Source organism: Pecten maximus, chromosome 11 (assembly GCF_902652985.1).
Source record: "Pecten maximus chromosome 11, xPecMax1.1, whole genome shotgun sequence".
Lineage (NCBI taxonomy): Eukaryota > Metazoa > Mollusca > Bivalvia > Pectinida > Pectinidae > Pecten > Pecten maximus.
The window spans coordinates 28078176-28092817 of record NC_047025.1 but is presented as its reverse complement, the minus strand read 5'-3'; the positions used below and the strand labels follow the sequence as shown (position 1 = coordinate 28092817).

At 36.2% G+C, this 14642-nt stretch overlaps 1 protein-coding gene across 1 annotated transcript in view; it reads left to right on the top strand.

The window, feature by feature from the left end:
- LOC117337087 (ran-binding protein 9-like) overlaps positions 1-13691 on the top strand; it is a 39230-nt gene extending 25539 nt beyond the window's left edge. The window contains exons 4-12 of the mRNA XM_033897873.1: positions 60-227; positions 482-504; positions 1130-1231; positions 1580-1662; positions 4951-5063; positions 5330-6007; positions 8561-8712; positions 9287-9398; positions 10330-13691. Coding sequence (XP_033753764.1) covers positions 60-227; positions 482-504; positions 1130-1231; positions 1580-1662; positions 4951-5063; positions 5330-6007; positions 8561-8712; positions 9287-9398; positions 10330-10460 — 1562 coding nt within the window. The 3' untranslated portion in view covers positions 10461-13691. The remainder of the gene's footprint in view (positions 1-59; positions 228-481; positions 505-1129; positions 1232-1579; positions 1663-4950; positions 5064-5329; positions 6008-8560; positions 8713-9286; positions 9399-10329) is intronic.
- Positions 13692-14642: the final 951 nt, after the last annotated feature.

Sequence of the window (14642 nt, the reverse complement as noted above, 5' to 3'; positions counted from 1 at the left end):
TCATCATAGACTTGTATGTAACTAACTTTGTTTATTTGTAACGTTGAACTATTACGCAGGCTGGGACAAGAGCTCATATGGTTACCATGGAGATGACGGGCATTCCTTCTGTTCCTCTGGAACTGGACAGCCTTATGGACCGACCTTTACAACAGGCGATGTGATTGGCTGCTGTGTGAACCTCATTGACAATAGCTGCTTCTACACCAAAAATGGTGTTCATCTAGGTGAGTTGTTATAGGACAGTCTATAGATTGTCGGTATTCTGATACAGTTTTAAGGTCAGACTGGAATTTATGAAGGTTTCTCTGCAAAGGACACAAGCTAAGGAGTTGACACTGTTTATCAATTGTTTACTTTAATATTTCACTGAAATAAACAGTAATTCGATGTAGAAATTTGGTTAGGTTTATGTAACTGATGCATTCACACAGCTAATCATATAAATCTATATAAACATGAGTTTTATTGCATTTTGTAGGCGTTGCCTTCACAGATCTACCAGTGAGTATTCCTTTGTTACTGACAAATAAATGTTCCAAGTTCTTGTAATTGTGAATAATTCAGCGTAACTGTTCACATTGTATATCACATCTATGATTAATGTACGAGTAGGGGTCTTGGTGATCATTGGAGAGTAGGATTTGTTTGTTTGTTTGGTTTATCGCCCCTTGAATGGCCAGGGTCATTTTTGAGGTGGTGTCGATCCTTTTAGTCATTGATAACTACCTCACTGAACAACATACGGGAGGCCCGTTGCATGCCATCCAGAGCAATTAAAAAGTGTCTTTCCCAAAGACACAACTATCTGAGAAACACAAATCAACACGGGTAGGGAGCGTTGAACCATGTACCTTGGATTTTCACCTGAGATAATATGGCTGGCACTCTAACCAACTAACTATCACAGCCTCTTGTAGAGTAGGGAGATTATTGACATCTCTCAATGCCTGTGTAAATATTCAGTTTTTGTTACAGTAAAGCAGGTGTACTGAAGGAACTATATTTATAGAAACATTTATTTCTGAGTTCTGTTCTTGGTTATATAATGAATGGCTAGGTATTCAAGGATAATTTTTGAATTAAATTGATTGTAATGAATCTACTTTATATTTCTTTTTTGTTGCAGCAAAATCTATACCCAACAGTGGGGCTTCAAAGTCCCGGGGAGGTAGTGGAGGCCAACTTTGGTCAAGCCCCGTTTGCCTATGACATTGAGGACTACATGAGGGTATATATGATACAGTATATCTATTATCTCATACTATAAATATTACACAGTTATTATTTTGGGAGTTACTTTTTTCTCTCAATTTGAGAATATTATAAAATCATCAAAAAAATAATAATAAAAAAAAAAAAATAAATAGGAAAGGATACTTGAAGGTTACATTTAATTTATTGAGAAAATTTCCTAAGGAGTCCATTTCACAACTTTCTGCTAAAAAAAAAAGAAGAAAAGTTAACATTCCCAAATTTTGCTATTCTGAAATCTGTTATACATGAGCTACAATGTGATCAAATTTAATGCCAGTCACAACACAAGATGTTGCTATGTAATTATTGCTGTGTTTAATAGGAGTGGCACATGAAGACAAGACTTACCATTGAACGGTTCCCAGTGAATGATAAACGTGGAGAATGGCAAACAGCCTTACAGAGGTAGTAACACCCACCCAAACAGTCATACAGAGGTAGTAACACCCACCCAAACAGTCATACAGAGGTAGTAACACCCACCCAAACAGTCATACAGAGGTAGTAACACCCACCCAAACAGTCATACAGAGGTAGTAACACCCACCCAAACAGTCATACAGAGGTAGTAACACCCACCCAAACAGTCATACAGAGGTAGTAACACCAACCCAAACAGTCATACAGAGGTAGTAACACCCACCCAAACAGTCATACAGAGGTAGTAACACCAACCCAAACAGTCATACAGAGGTAGTAACACCCACCCAAAGTCATACAGAGGTAGTAACACCCTACCAAACAGTCATACAGAGGTAGTAACACCCACCCAAACAGTCATACAGAGGTAGTAACACCAACCCAAACAGTCATACAGAGGTAGTAACACCAACCCAAACAGTCATACAGAGGTAGTAACACCCACCCAAACAGTCATACAGAGGTAGTAACACCAACCCAAACAGTCATACAGAGGTAGTAACACCCACCCAAACAGTCATACAGAGGTAGTAACACCCACCCAAACAGTCATACAGAGGTAGTAACACCCACCCAAACAGTCATACAGAGGTAGTAACACCCACCCAAACAGTCATACAGAGGTAGTAACACCCACCCAAACAGTCATACAGAGGTAGTAACACCAACCCAAACAGTCATACAGAGGTAGTAACACCAACCCAAACAGTCATACAGAGGTAGTAACACCAACCCAAACAGTCATACAGAGGTAGTAACACCCACCCAAACAGTCATACAGAGGTAGTAACACCCACCCAAACAGTCATACAGAGGTAGTAACACCCACCTAAACAGTCATACAGAGGTAGTAACACCCACCCAAACAGTCATACAGAGGTAGTAACACCAACCCAAACAGTCATACAGAGGTATTAACACCCACCCAAACAGTCATACAGAGGTAGTAACACCAACCCAAACAGTCATACAGAGGTAGTAACACCCACCCAAACAGTCATACAGAGGTATTAACACCCACCCAAACAGTCATACAGAGGTAGTAACACCAACCCAAACAGTCATACAGAGGTAGTAACACCAACCCAAACAGTCATACAGAGGTAGTAACACCCACCCAAACAGTCATACAGAGGTAGTAACACCAACCCAACAGTCATACAGAGGTAGTAACACCCACCCAAACAGTCATACAGAGGTAGTAACACCCACCCAAACAGTCATACAGAGGTAGTAACACCCACCCAAAGTCATACAGAGGTAGTAACACCCAACCAAACAGTCATACAGAGGTGGTAACACCCACCCAAACAGTCATACAGAGGTAGTAACACCAACCCAAACAGTCATACAGAGGTAGTAACACCCACCCAAACAGTCATACAGAGGTAGTAACACACCACCCAAACAGTCATACAGAGGTAGTAACACCAACCCAAACAGTCATACAGAGGTAGTAACACCAACCCAAACAGTCATACAGAGGTAGTAACACCAACCAAACAGTCATACAGAGGTAGTAACACCAACCAAACAGTCATACAGAGGTAGTAACACCAACCCAAACAGTCATACAGAGGTAGTAACACCCACCCAAACAGTCATACAGAGGTAGTAACACCACCCCAACAGTCATACAGAGGTAGGTAACACCCACCCAAACAGTCATACAGAGGTAGTAACACCCCCCCAACAGTCATACAGAGGTAGTAACACCAACCCAAACAGTCATACAGGGGTAGTAACACCACCCAAACAGTCATACAGAGGTAGTAACACCCACCCAAACAGTCATACAGAGGTAGTAACACCCACCCAAACAGTCATACAGAGGTAGTAACAACAACCCAAACAGTCATACAGAGGTAGTAACACCCACCCAAACAGTCATACAGAGGTAGTAACACCAACCCAAACAGTCATACAGAGGTAGTAACACTAACCCAAACAGTCATACAGAGGTAGTAACACCAACCCAAACAGTCATACAGAGGTAGTAACACCCACCCAAACAGTCATACAGATATAACATCATAATTTATTACATCAGTGGCTATGTCATATGGAATTTTTTAGTGAGTTCAATAATTTTATGTATCACAAGTCTTTAGGGGAGTGGCATATCAAATGATTGAACAAGTTTCATATAACATAGCCTCGAGTGTAAGATTCTATTTATCATATAACTACTATTTATGAGAATATAAGCAAAACACTTGCAATTTTCGTTTCTGTATAAGACCGGCGAAATCTGGCTGTGATGGGACGTTTCGTCTACCCAGACAATAACGTGACATCACATATTTATCATGTCTTACCCTATTGGTGACATGGCAGAATGGGCCAGTTATGTGATAAGGAGAATGATATAGCGGAGATTAATGTACAAGGAGTTGTATACTTTAACTCTTTCCGTACTCATGACGACTACACAGGTCACAAAAACGTGCTCTTGTATCCTTTATGACGACTACACACGTCGCAATTAACATGCCTTCCATCCTTTGTGACGACTCAAATCGTCGGAAAACATTGTGAAAGATGTTGATATTACTTGCTGGTTCAGCATAGTCATACGAAGGAATTGACTTGGAAATGATGTTTTTAAGAAATAATAAGCAGTATAAATATTGTATTGATGAATTATTTTACATACCAGAATCATATTCATTCGTTAAGATTGTCTATTTCAAAGAATTCCGCCAGTTCATGCCGGGTTGTTTACATAGCTACAAAATGGCAGCCTCAAATTTACTTTAATTCGTTTTCTGCCAGATTGTGGAGGTGTTAAAAATAACGATAGACTATATATAATTGAGTAACGTTTATCATCAAAATAAGTAAGAAATACGTAAAATATTTTTACACAACGGAAAAAACGATGTTTTGGCTGCGTGATTACTTGCACATGTGACACATGTGCCGATCAACATGTCATTTCCTGCGATTCTGCCTGGTGATTTCGCTGTATTTCAAAGGAAAAATTGGGTAAAAGAGTTTCCGTACTCAGTACTCGTTCCATACGATAAACTTCATTTAATATTAAGCATCACACAACAGTAAAAGATCGTTTTATCGACGTCTGATGTGATGGCCATATGCTCCAATACACAAAGGACTACCCAGCATTCACTTCAGGTAGTGACCGCAAAATTTGAATGAGTACGTAAAGAGTTAAGGACTAAATCAATACCCTAATAGTTCTTTCACAATATGAAAGTCATGAAATCTGAATTAAAGTGTATTTTACATTTGATCATTTACCTATCACAGAATTGTGTCAACCTACCTGGTCCATCATGGGTACTGTGCTACAGCTGAAGCCTTCGCCAAATCTACAGGACAATCCTTCGATGAAGAGCTTGCCTCTATGAAAAACAGACAAAGTATGTTTGCCATGCACTGTCACAAGTTTGTTTGTTTACTGAAACAAAGAACAATGTAATTATTCTCCAACATTTATTCTGTGCGTTTCATGTTTATTTTTTTAACAAGGAAGGAGAAAGTTGTATATCAGTCAGACAGACATTAAATTCTTTTATCTTCGGATCAATTAATAAGAAATAATTTCATTCCTTCAGTTCCTATTAATAAAAACTAAAATAAACTGAAAACTTCTTCATTGATTTGAACCCAATTTTGTTTTTTACAGGAATACAGAAGCTAGTTTTAGCAGGAAGGATGGGAGAAGCTATAGAAAACACAACACAACTGTATCCAGGTCTTTTAGAACACAACTTAAATTTATTGTTTATGTTGAAGTGTAGACAATTCATAGAGATGGTGAATGGTACAGACAGTGAAGTGCGTGGTAATGCAATACGCAGCCCTAAGTCACGTCATGGAAGTGGCAGCAACAGGTCTAGCCCCAGCCTTAGTCCTGTTCACCACACAAACTCACATTCACAACGGAACACACCAGTGGGGTCAAGGGGCAGCAGTCCCAACAGACCTATAGGGGTGAAAGGTCATAGTTCAGTGTCGGGATCAGCAAGTGCAGGTCAAAACAACTCTCAGCCCCACCCCAACATAACGTCACAGCAACCAACACAACCACAGACAATGAATAACACCAACAGTGATCTCAAAACTATATCCGAGGAGGAGATGAATGCCGCAAACATTGCAATAAACGGCAATTCCAACTCGAGATTGATTGATGATAGTGACGATGTTGAGATGATCGATGGACTTGTGAATGATCACCATGACTTGAATAACAAAGTTGTGACAAATGGAACGTTGGAGAGCAATGGCAATACCAATGGACTCTACCTTAATGGGAACAGTGATGGTGGTGATCACGAGCACTGTAGGATGGAGGATATGGGTTAGTCTTCTCTAAAACCACCATAACTTATTTGTTGGCATATTGTATTATTAACATATAACCTGTATTCAATAATTAGGGCCCACATAGAAATGCGGGTGCCTTATCATAATCAGAATGTCCTGTGGCCGCCTGTCCGTCGGCCCTAGTACTTGTTTCAGATCATCTTGAATCCAGAAAGTCAAAATTTTATATGGTGATACACTGTGATGTGCAGTTGCACGGGTGAAAACTTATTATTAAAACTCAATTCAATATTTTGGAATAATATATATTCCCATATTTTTTCTATTAGAACAGCTATTTCACTGTTTTAAGAATCTTGACACTTTTACGTGTTTAGTTGTGCAATAGGGGTTTAAAAAGTTTCAAAAGTCAAGTGTACTGTCACTGTAAATCAAAACTGAGGATAAACTGTCAAAAATACATTGTATAAGTCCCTTACAGAAGGCCAAACTTTATAAAATTTTACATTATGATATACTGCTAAATGAAAATATGAAGTAGGGGTTTAAAAGAGTTCTTAAGGTCAAGGTCTCTGTTATATAACTGTATATAGATCCAGGGGTATACAGTACTGTAAAAAATACATCAAATGTCAATGTACCAGGGTACAGCGAACATACTGTAAAAAATACATCAAATGTCCATGTACCAGGGTACAGCGAACATGCTGTAAAAAATACATCAAATGTCAACGCACCAGTGTACAGCGAACATACTGTAAAAATTACATCAAATGTCCATGTACCAGGGTACAGCGAACATGCTGTAAAAAATACATCAAATGTCAATGTACTAGTGTACAACAAACATACTGTATAACATGAAATGTTCATGTGCACTTTCTTTTGTGATCTAGAGCTTTTAGATTATTTTGTGGCTACAAGTTTTCATGGATAGACCATGCTATAATAACATCACAATAATACATACAATATTTGTGGTATTTATTTTCGTGATTACAAATCAGCCACAAAAATAACAAAAGTTTATACACAATGTATATTTAGTTTTATACAGTAATCAGGACAAACATTTTGAAATATAAATTTCTAAACTATAAAAGAACATGACGGGTGATCATATACAGTTAACAGGGATCACAAACCACACAAGTATTCAAGGTCAATCATAGAGGTGTATGTTGTGATATTGGAAAGATAAGGTACTGTAAATTCTAGACATAACCATTCATCAACAAACTTTCATCATTTTAGCTCATGTTACTTTGATATAAATTTTCAAGCGGGTCCATTCCATTGGGTTCATCAATAGATTAATTACCTGCTATCTCAATAATTGGCCTGGCATGTTGATAATGTCAGGTTCATGTAAATGTAGATGTGTTTATAATTTGTGTTAGTAGATCTTAGTACTATAATTTACACTGCCAAAATCAAATGCCAAAAGAAGTTTTCATGACAAAGGACTGAAAGTACTAAATAACTGTCTTCATCTGTGCAATTTGCGAGATTTGATTACTGTTTTGATATTTTATCCAATATTGGTAGTTACATAGATATTGAATATTATTTAATTCCTGAATAGATTTTAATTAAGAATGCTAAGATAAACACTTTCAATTCTTTGGAATGAGAATTTAATTAACTGTCAGAATCCAATATTAGAGAACCTTACAGTAATGATGACTTGTGTCCATCTGTCTGTCCATCAACTCTTTAATTGGTTTAACTTTATGGAAGTTATCTCAGAATTTCAAAACTAAATGCATGAAGTTTAACATACTGTTGAGTTATTATGTAGATTTGCTTTAAAGGTTTGTAAATTTAAAAAGGTCAAGGTCATCATTCCTAAAAACAGAATAGAATATGTAATGTCAAATGTTTGCTGACTGTACTGCACACCAGCATTTATCTCTACACGTTGTGTGTACATGTGCTGTGGATAATAATTTGGAATTGATAGGTGATTTATATGAATTTAGAAAATAAAATAAATGTGAAGAGGTCTTACATTTTACTAATTAAATGTCTTAATGTAGATTACAAAGGAAATTTTGCATGTCATAGCTCTTAGTGGAATGATTTTATTTCATTAAACTTTCTATATTCTCCTTTAAAATATCAGTTGCCTGATCAATTTTCATTTCAAACCAAATCAGAATTCCAATATGGCCATCAGAAACTACCTTTGATTTTAGCACTCAAATAAGTAGCTGCTGTATGATAACACTGAAGTTGCTTGCTACCTGCAGTTGATGTTTGTTATATCAATTTTTCAATACCAGGAATTTACAGATTATCCATTCTATTTTGTATTTGGAACCTCTTGTTGACTTAAATTGTTTAGAAATGATGCACTCAGTCATTAATTGAAAAATAATGTTATTTTAGATGTTAATTCACTTAAGTATCTAGTACTTTATTAAAGGATGAATAACAAATTTGTTTACTGTAGTTGTTTTAGGAATGGCTGTATATTTTAGAGTAATGTATTTTGGATTTCATTTCCATTAGAGTTACGTCCCTTTGTATGTGATGCCTATCATGTTCCTAACAGATGTACTAAATGTTTGTTGTACCTCCACAGACATAGATGGCCCGTCGGGAAGAAGACAGCTGTGTGGGGGTAGTCAGGTAGCCGTGGAAAAAATGTTACAATTTGGTAAAGAACTTCAGGCAATGAGTCAGCAACTAAAACGACAGTATGGCAAAAATGAAGGCAACAAAAAAGCATTACAGGTAATGTGTCAACATATGAAATAGGTAGCGGTTATCATTTTATAGTGTCAACATATGAAAAAGGTAACTGTTAACATTTTAAAGTGTCAACATATGAAATAGGCAACGGTTATCATTTTGTAGTGTCAACATGAAATAGGTGACGGTTATCATTTTATAGTGCAAAGAAATAAAGTACAATTCAGAATCAGAAACACCCCAGTTTCCTTATATACCTAACAGTGTGTTTTAATTTTGCCAACTTTGGAGAAATATTATGTTCTTTCCTTGTTAAATTCAATAGATTGTCATTTGACTACTTTGAAAAGTACATAATTTTATGTGATCACATGCAGTCTTGGTTTTCACTCTGTAAAAATACCTCTATAACGAAGAAATTTGAATCCGTATGTTTTCTTTTATACCACATATCAGTGAACCAAACCCACAGGGACTGCAAAACTGATGTGATTGTGTGTGTTGTCTATGAGAAACTTTCTTGCTAGAGATCATGCGCATAATTTTTTATAAACACAGTTTGCTATCAATTATCACAGTGTGTTGTTATAATGAAGTTTTATTGATTATTTTTCAGGACGCCTTCAGCCTCCTAGCCTACTCTGACCCCTGGAACAGTCCTATGGGGTACCAACTGGATCCTGTGCAGAGAGAAGCAGTTTGTGCTGCTCTCAACAGTGCTATACTAGGTATCATTACAGTTTACACACAAACATATGTAGGATTTGATTTTAGAGTGGACACAAATATGGCTTAAACTTTCTGGTTCTTTGTCCTATTCCTCGCTGAAGTTGCAGAAAAGGATTGTTTTTGAGAATCAGGTAGAGAGGGGAGTGAGGAATCTAAAGATAAAATTAAGCTAGCATTCCTGACATTAATTGAAAATCTGGCACAGTTGAGAGGCAAATGCCATTGATCAAGGTGCTCATGAAAGATTATAGAAGCTTTCCACTCAGTACATTCTTACTGTATTTGATATAATAAACGCACTTGTCCCTACAACTGCATTCCCCACCTATTTCACAAAAAGGGAATGCCCCACCTATTTCACAAAAAGGGAATGCCCCACCTATTTCACAAACAGGGAATGCCCCACCTATTTCACAAACAGGGAATGCCCCACCTATTTCACAAACAGGGAATGGGTGCACTAAGTGAAACAATAAAAGTTTCCTACCTCACTGATCTGCCAATGTAGTCTTCAATCTTTTAACCAGAGACTCTAGATTATTTTTCGCTACATAAAGATATGTAAATAAAAAAGAAATCAGATATATTTTCCACCTCAATTTCACCTCGAATTTCTGTACATGGTTTTATTCAGGGCATAGTGCACTTATAAGGTTAACTACAGAATTTGGTTTACAATGCCATTGACCAAATTGTAGTGTTTATTATTTGTCATATAGTATCGCTAATATAATGACACCTATTAGTGGGGGTCAGTGTGGTGAAATGAAGATATAACAAATATATCTCTGATGATGATACATGGTCTTGGTTGATTATATATAAAGTTTGTAAAAACTTAGGGAAACAATTATCCTTAACATCATACAAAGAAAAGTGAAGAGAAAATTGTCAATATACAAGTATTTATACTTTGTTTCGATGTTTCAGAATCCAATGGCCTTCCAAAGCAGCCTCCTCTTGAACTTGTGATAGCCCAATCCACAGAATGTATGAAGCTCATGTCAAAGTCTGGTATTGGGTCCTCAGCATTTGCTAGCCTGAAAGACTACCTTCATTGACCTTCAGTGCCTCATTATCTAGCTGACCTTTGAACTTTCATCAGTAATTTGTCCATGGACCAAATTGGTGATCAGAAAACGATTCAGTTGATATGTTGAATCAACTGGATAAATGACAGTTTTATCATTCAATAGTTTTTATATCAAAATACATTTAGACACATATGTTTGTCATGGTAAGTTGTGGTCTTGTTCTTTGAGAGCCATTTTCTTACAGACTGGATACAAGTATTGATAAATGATTTTCCGACAATTGCCTGTTATGTCTGTAAGTTGTGTCTGCCAGGCTGTGTCTGAGGTGTAACCATCCCTCCTTACAGTGATAAGATATACTACAAAGGCTGTGAGATTTTTACCAAGGTAGTACTTGAAAATTATATGTATGCGAATTATACTTAAAATGTGAACAAAAGTTAAACTACATTACTGTGTGCTGAGGTACAAACCATCTGTGCAATGTTGAAACTGAAGTATGAATTGTTGTATGCCTGGACATCTGAGACAGTCAAAAAGATACACTCTGGTGTACAGAAACTCCATTTTACCTTATTATAGGTATAAATCTATTACCTCTGTTGGTATGGCTAATCCTTCTCTATACAAACTTTCCATTTTAGGCCATGAACCTGGTTATTTTCATACAAACTTACAAAATTAGGAGGAACCCTGTATTTTCCTGAATCGAAAAGTACAGAACTTGTCACTGTAAATTTCCGCATGACTGAATTGACGTGAATGTCAATATAGGCGATACTGATCCCTATGACTTCTTCTCTTGTGTAAGCATTGGGGCAATATATCCTATCTATTCCCTGTGTATTTGTTGGTGAGATATAAAGGACAATGTAGAACTGGCCTATTCATTTTCTGACGGTTGTTCAGTATTAAACAGTTTTGTCCTGTTGTGTAGATATTTTGATAAAGATGAGAGTAGAGAATGATTTGGACCATCTTCTATGAAACACAAAATGTGCAAAACTTAAAGACATTATCCTGTTATGATATGGTTAATATGCACTTGTGACAGTCTTATTGCCAGATGGAAACATTTCCTAATAACTGCAGGTTAAAGGCGTGTGGGACTGTGAAGTGTTGGTGAAATATGGTTCAGATTTTCTGCAGAGATGATATTTAGGATTTATGCCATCATTATCTTATATAAAGGAGCTAGATAGATACAAAGGTCAACCCACAGGATTGGAATTTTATCTTACAGTCCTGAGGATTGAGATTTTATGTCCGACAGTCAAAATTTGGAATAATTCACTGTTGAGAATCAGCATGGATACATCAGTTGTACATTAGATACAACTTGATATTTTGGTTTGATTTTACGGTGCAAAAAAAAAGTTTAAAAAAAATTCTTAATACATCATTTGTATTTAAACACTTACAATCAATATCAGCATCACTTGAGATATCATCAAAGCTTGTTAGCACATGTAACTTTTCTCAGCCCTAGGGCAAGCCAGATAAATCTTAAACCATTAAAAGAGCAGACAACTAGGTCGAGGGAAAGAAATAAAATGTAGTTTTGTTTAGATTTCTCAATCAGAGTCACATGGGGATGATTGATTATTTTACCCGCATCTCTACACAACAGGAAAGCCATCAATCATAACAATGTTATTACCAGAAAAGTGTGTAGAAATTAAACATTAAACAATTTGAGAGAAAATATGGGGACAACGTTTTAAATATTGATAGTCTTTAGAGTATTGATCAGTTCTGTGATTTTGGTCCAAGGAGATATACCAGGAAATGTAGGCCAGCCTTTCTGTGTCTCTGGTCCAAGGAGATATACCAGGAAATGTAGGCCAGCCTTTCTGTGTCTCTGGTCCAAGTAGATATAAAGGGAAATGTAGGCCAGCCTTTCTGTGTTTCTGGTCCAAGTAGATATAAAGGGAAATGTAGGCCAGCCTTTGTGTCTCTGGTCCAAGTAGATATAAAGGGAAATGTAGGTCAGCCTTTCTGTGTCTCTGGTCCAAGGAGATATAAAGGGAAATGTAGGTCAGCCTTTCTGTACAAAGACACAAAACTGTTTAAATCTTTCTCTGGCTCAAGGAAGTATGTGGGGTAATATAGACAGATTCTTTTATTCATGTTGAGGGGATATTTGCCACAGATAGACCTGTCTGTACATTTCTGTGTGGAGAAAGAGTTGGATCTGTTGGACAGTGAAGGTCAACTACAGGTGTAGACTGAAAAACAGATGACGGATTTAATATGCAAAGTGATACTGTATCAAGAGTCGAGGTTTCATTGTATATAGGAAAGGAGTATATGAGATCTTGTTATTAATCATATTTCTGTAAAATATTGTAGTTGCCAGTCAGTTTGAATGAATGCTATAAAAATCTACAGAATATAACCACCTGATATTAATCAAATTGTTTTGATCATTTCAAAACATTTAAGAAGGAGAAATCAACTCTATAATTGACAATTTTGGTGAAAAAAAATTTCTGATCTGCTTTGGAATTTAAAAAAAAAATGGGGGGGAAGAGGGAGAGACCAGGCAGCATTTTCATCAGGTATTACCTACCAGGGTAACCTAAGGAAATTCCTTAACTTAAAAGTTTCTATAGGATTGCATTTAAAAGGAAAACAGTGGAGGAGCTCTCTTTAAACTCTGAAATGCTTTCCTTTAAACAAAACAAAAAACAAAAAACAAAATTCTTAAGAATCTGGGTCCAGCTTAAATTGTTTAACAACAGTTTGTACTGGCCATTGTGTACCTGTGTCACAAGTGAACACACGATGTCTTACTATTGTGATCACAAGACAATGTATATATTCTTTATATCAATAATTCCCTTTCTTGCTCAAGTTGTCATCCACATTGGAGTGAGCTTTTGACTGATCTCTGATAGCTGTAGATACGAACTGATGACTGGAACAAACCCTAGTTTCCATGTGTGTAAATCCATTTGTGCAAATCATCGTGAGTGTGATAATTGTAATATAAGAACTTACGTACATGTAATGAAACTATTTCAGGCTTTTTTTATTTATTTACCATAACAAAATTGTTTTTAGTGTAATGTTCATTCATGTATGTAGTGAAATCTTAACTATTGTTAAATGATATATAAGTATATATATTATGATTATGCACATGTGCAAAAATGAAAGATTGTGTAAATTGTTGAATACTTGGATCGGTGGTGACATTATTTAAATAAAGATAAATATTGAGTGAACAGTTGAAAATAAAAGACATGGATTTCACAAGTGAATTTGTATTCTGTATGACATCTCATCTAACTCTGGAGTCATTACGTTTAACATCTACAACAACGCTGAAAGGGTTTACTGCTCCTACAAATGTATCTAGTGTGTGATGTTTAAAACAATTTTCATCTGAAGAATCGGTTGTTGAAAATGGCAGTTAACTTCTGTGCTGTCTTTGGCACACTAAAATTATTGTGATTTATATACATGTATGTTATCTGAAGATATGCCGGCTCAAATACAGTCATTTATTGGCAAAGTGAATGATCATCGTGTGATTCCTTCAATTTTCATTGGAAAGTCTTAAAAGTCCAGAACAACTGAAATAATTTGGAATCAATTTGGCATAAACAAAATATGCTCAAGTGGATTTTCGGGCCCAAAACCTTTCCTAAGATGAAAAATAAGTAAACATTTTTACAGTATTTCTCATGAAGAATTGCTGATGCATGTACATTTAGGACAAATGCAAGTAATGAAATCATGAAACGGACAACAAAACCTCCAAAATACATCCAGTTTTCATGGACAAGTAATTATGATATTTACCACAAATCTTGATGTCGACCAAGCAATTCCCCGTATTCCACCTTACTGTTCACTAACTTTCATATCATGAAAACCAGTCGCAGCCATATCAGCTTGTTTAGAATCGAATGTCGATTTCCAAGAAATGGAAACATGGCAATCGAAAAATTAAAGCAGGAATGTTGCCATAAAGAAAAGGAAACTTTTCAGTAGATAAATTAGAATACCATCCTTACCATGAGGCTTGGTGGTAAATGGCTATATGGGTCACTTTGTAGTTCATAGTGTATGTATGTTGTATGCAAAGCCTTATATGTAAAAAAAAAACATGACATGGTCATGGTTTGTTCTTAGTTGTCATTTGATCTTTAAAATCTTGCAACCAATATCACACAATATAAAGCAATGTTTGTCAGAATA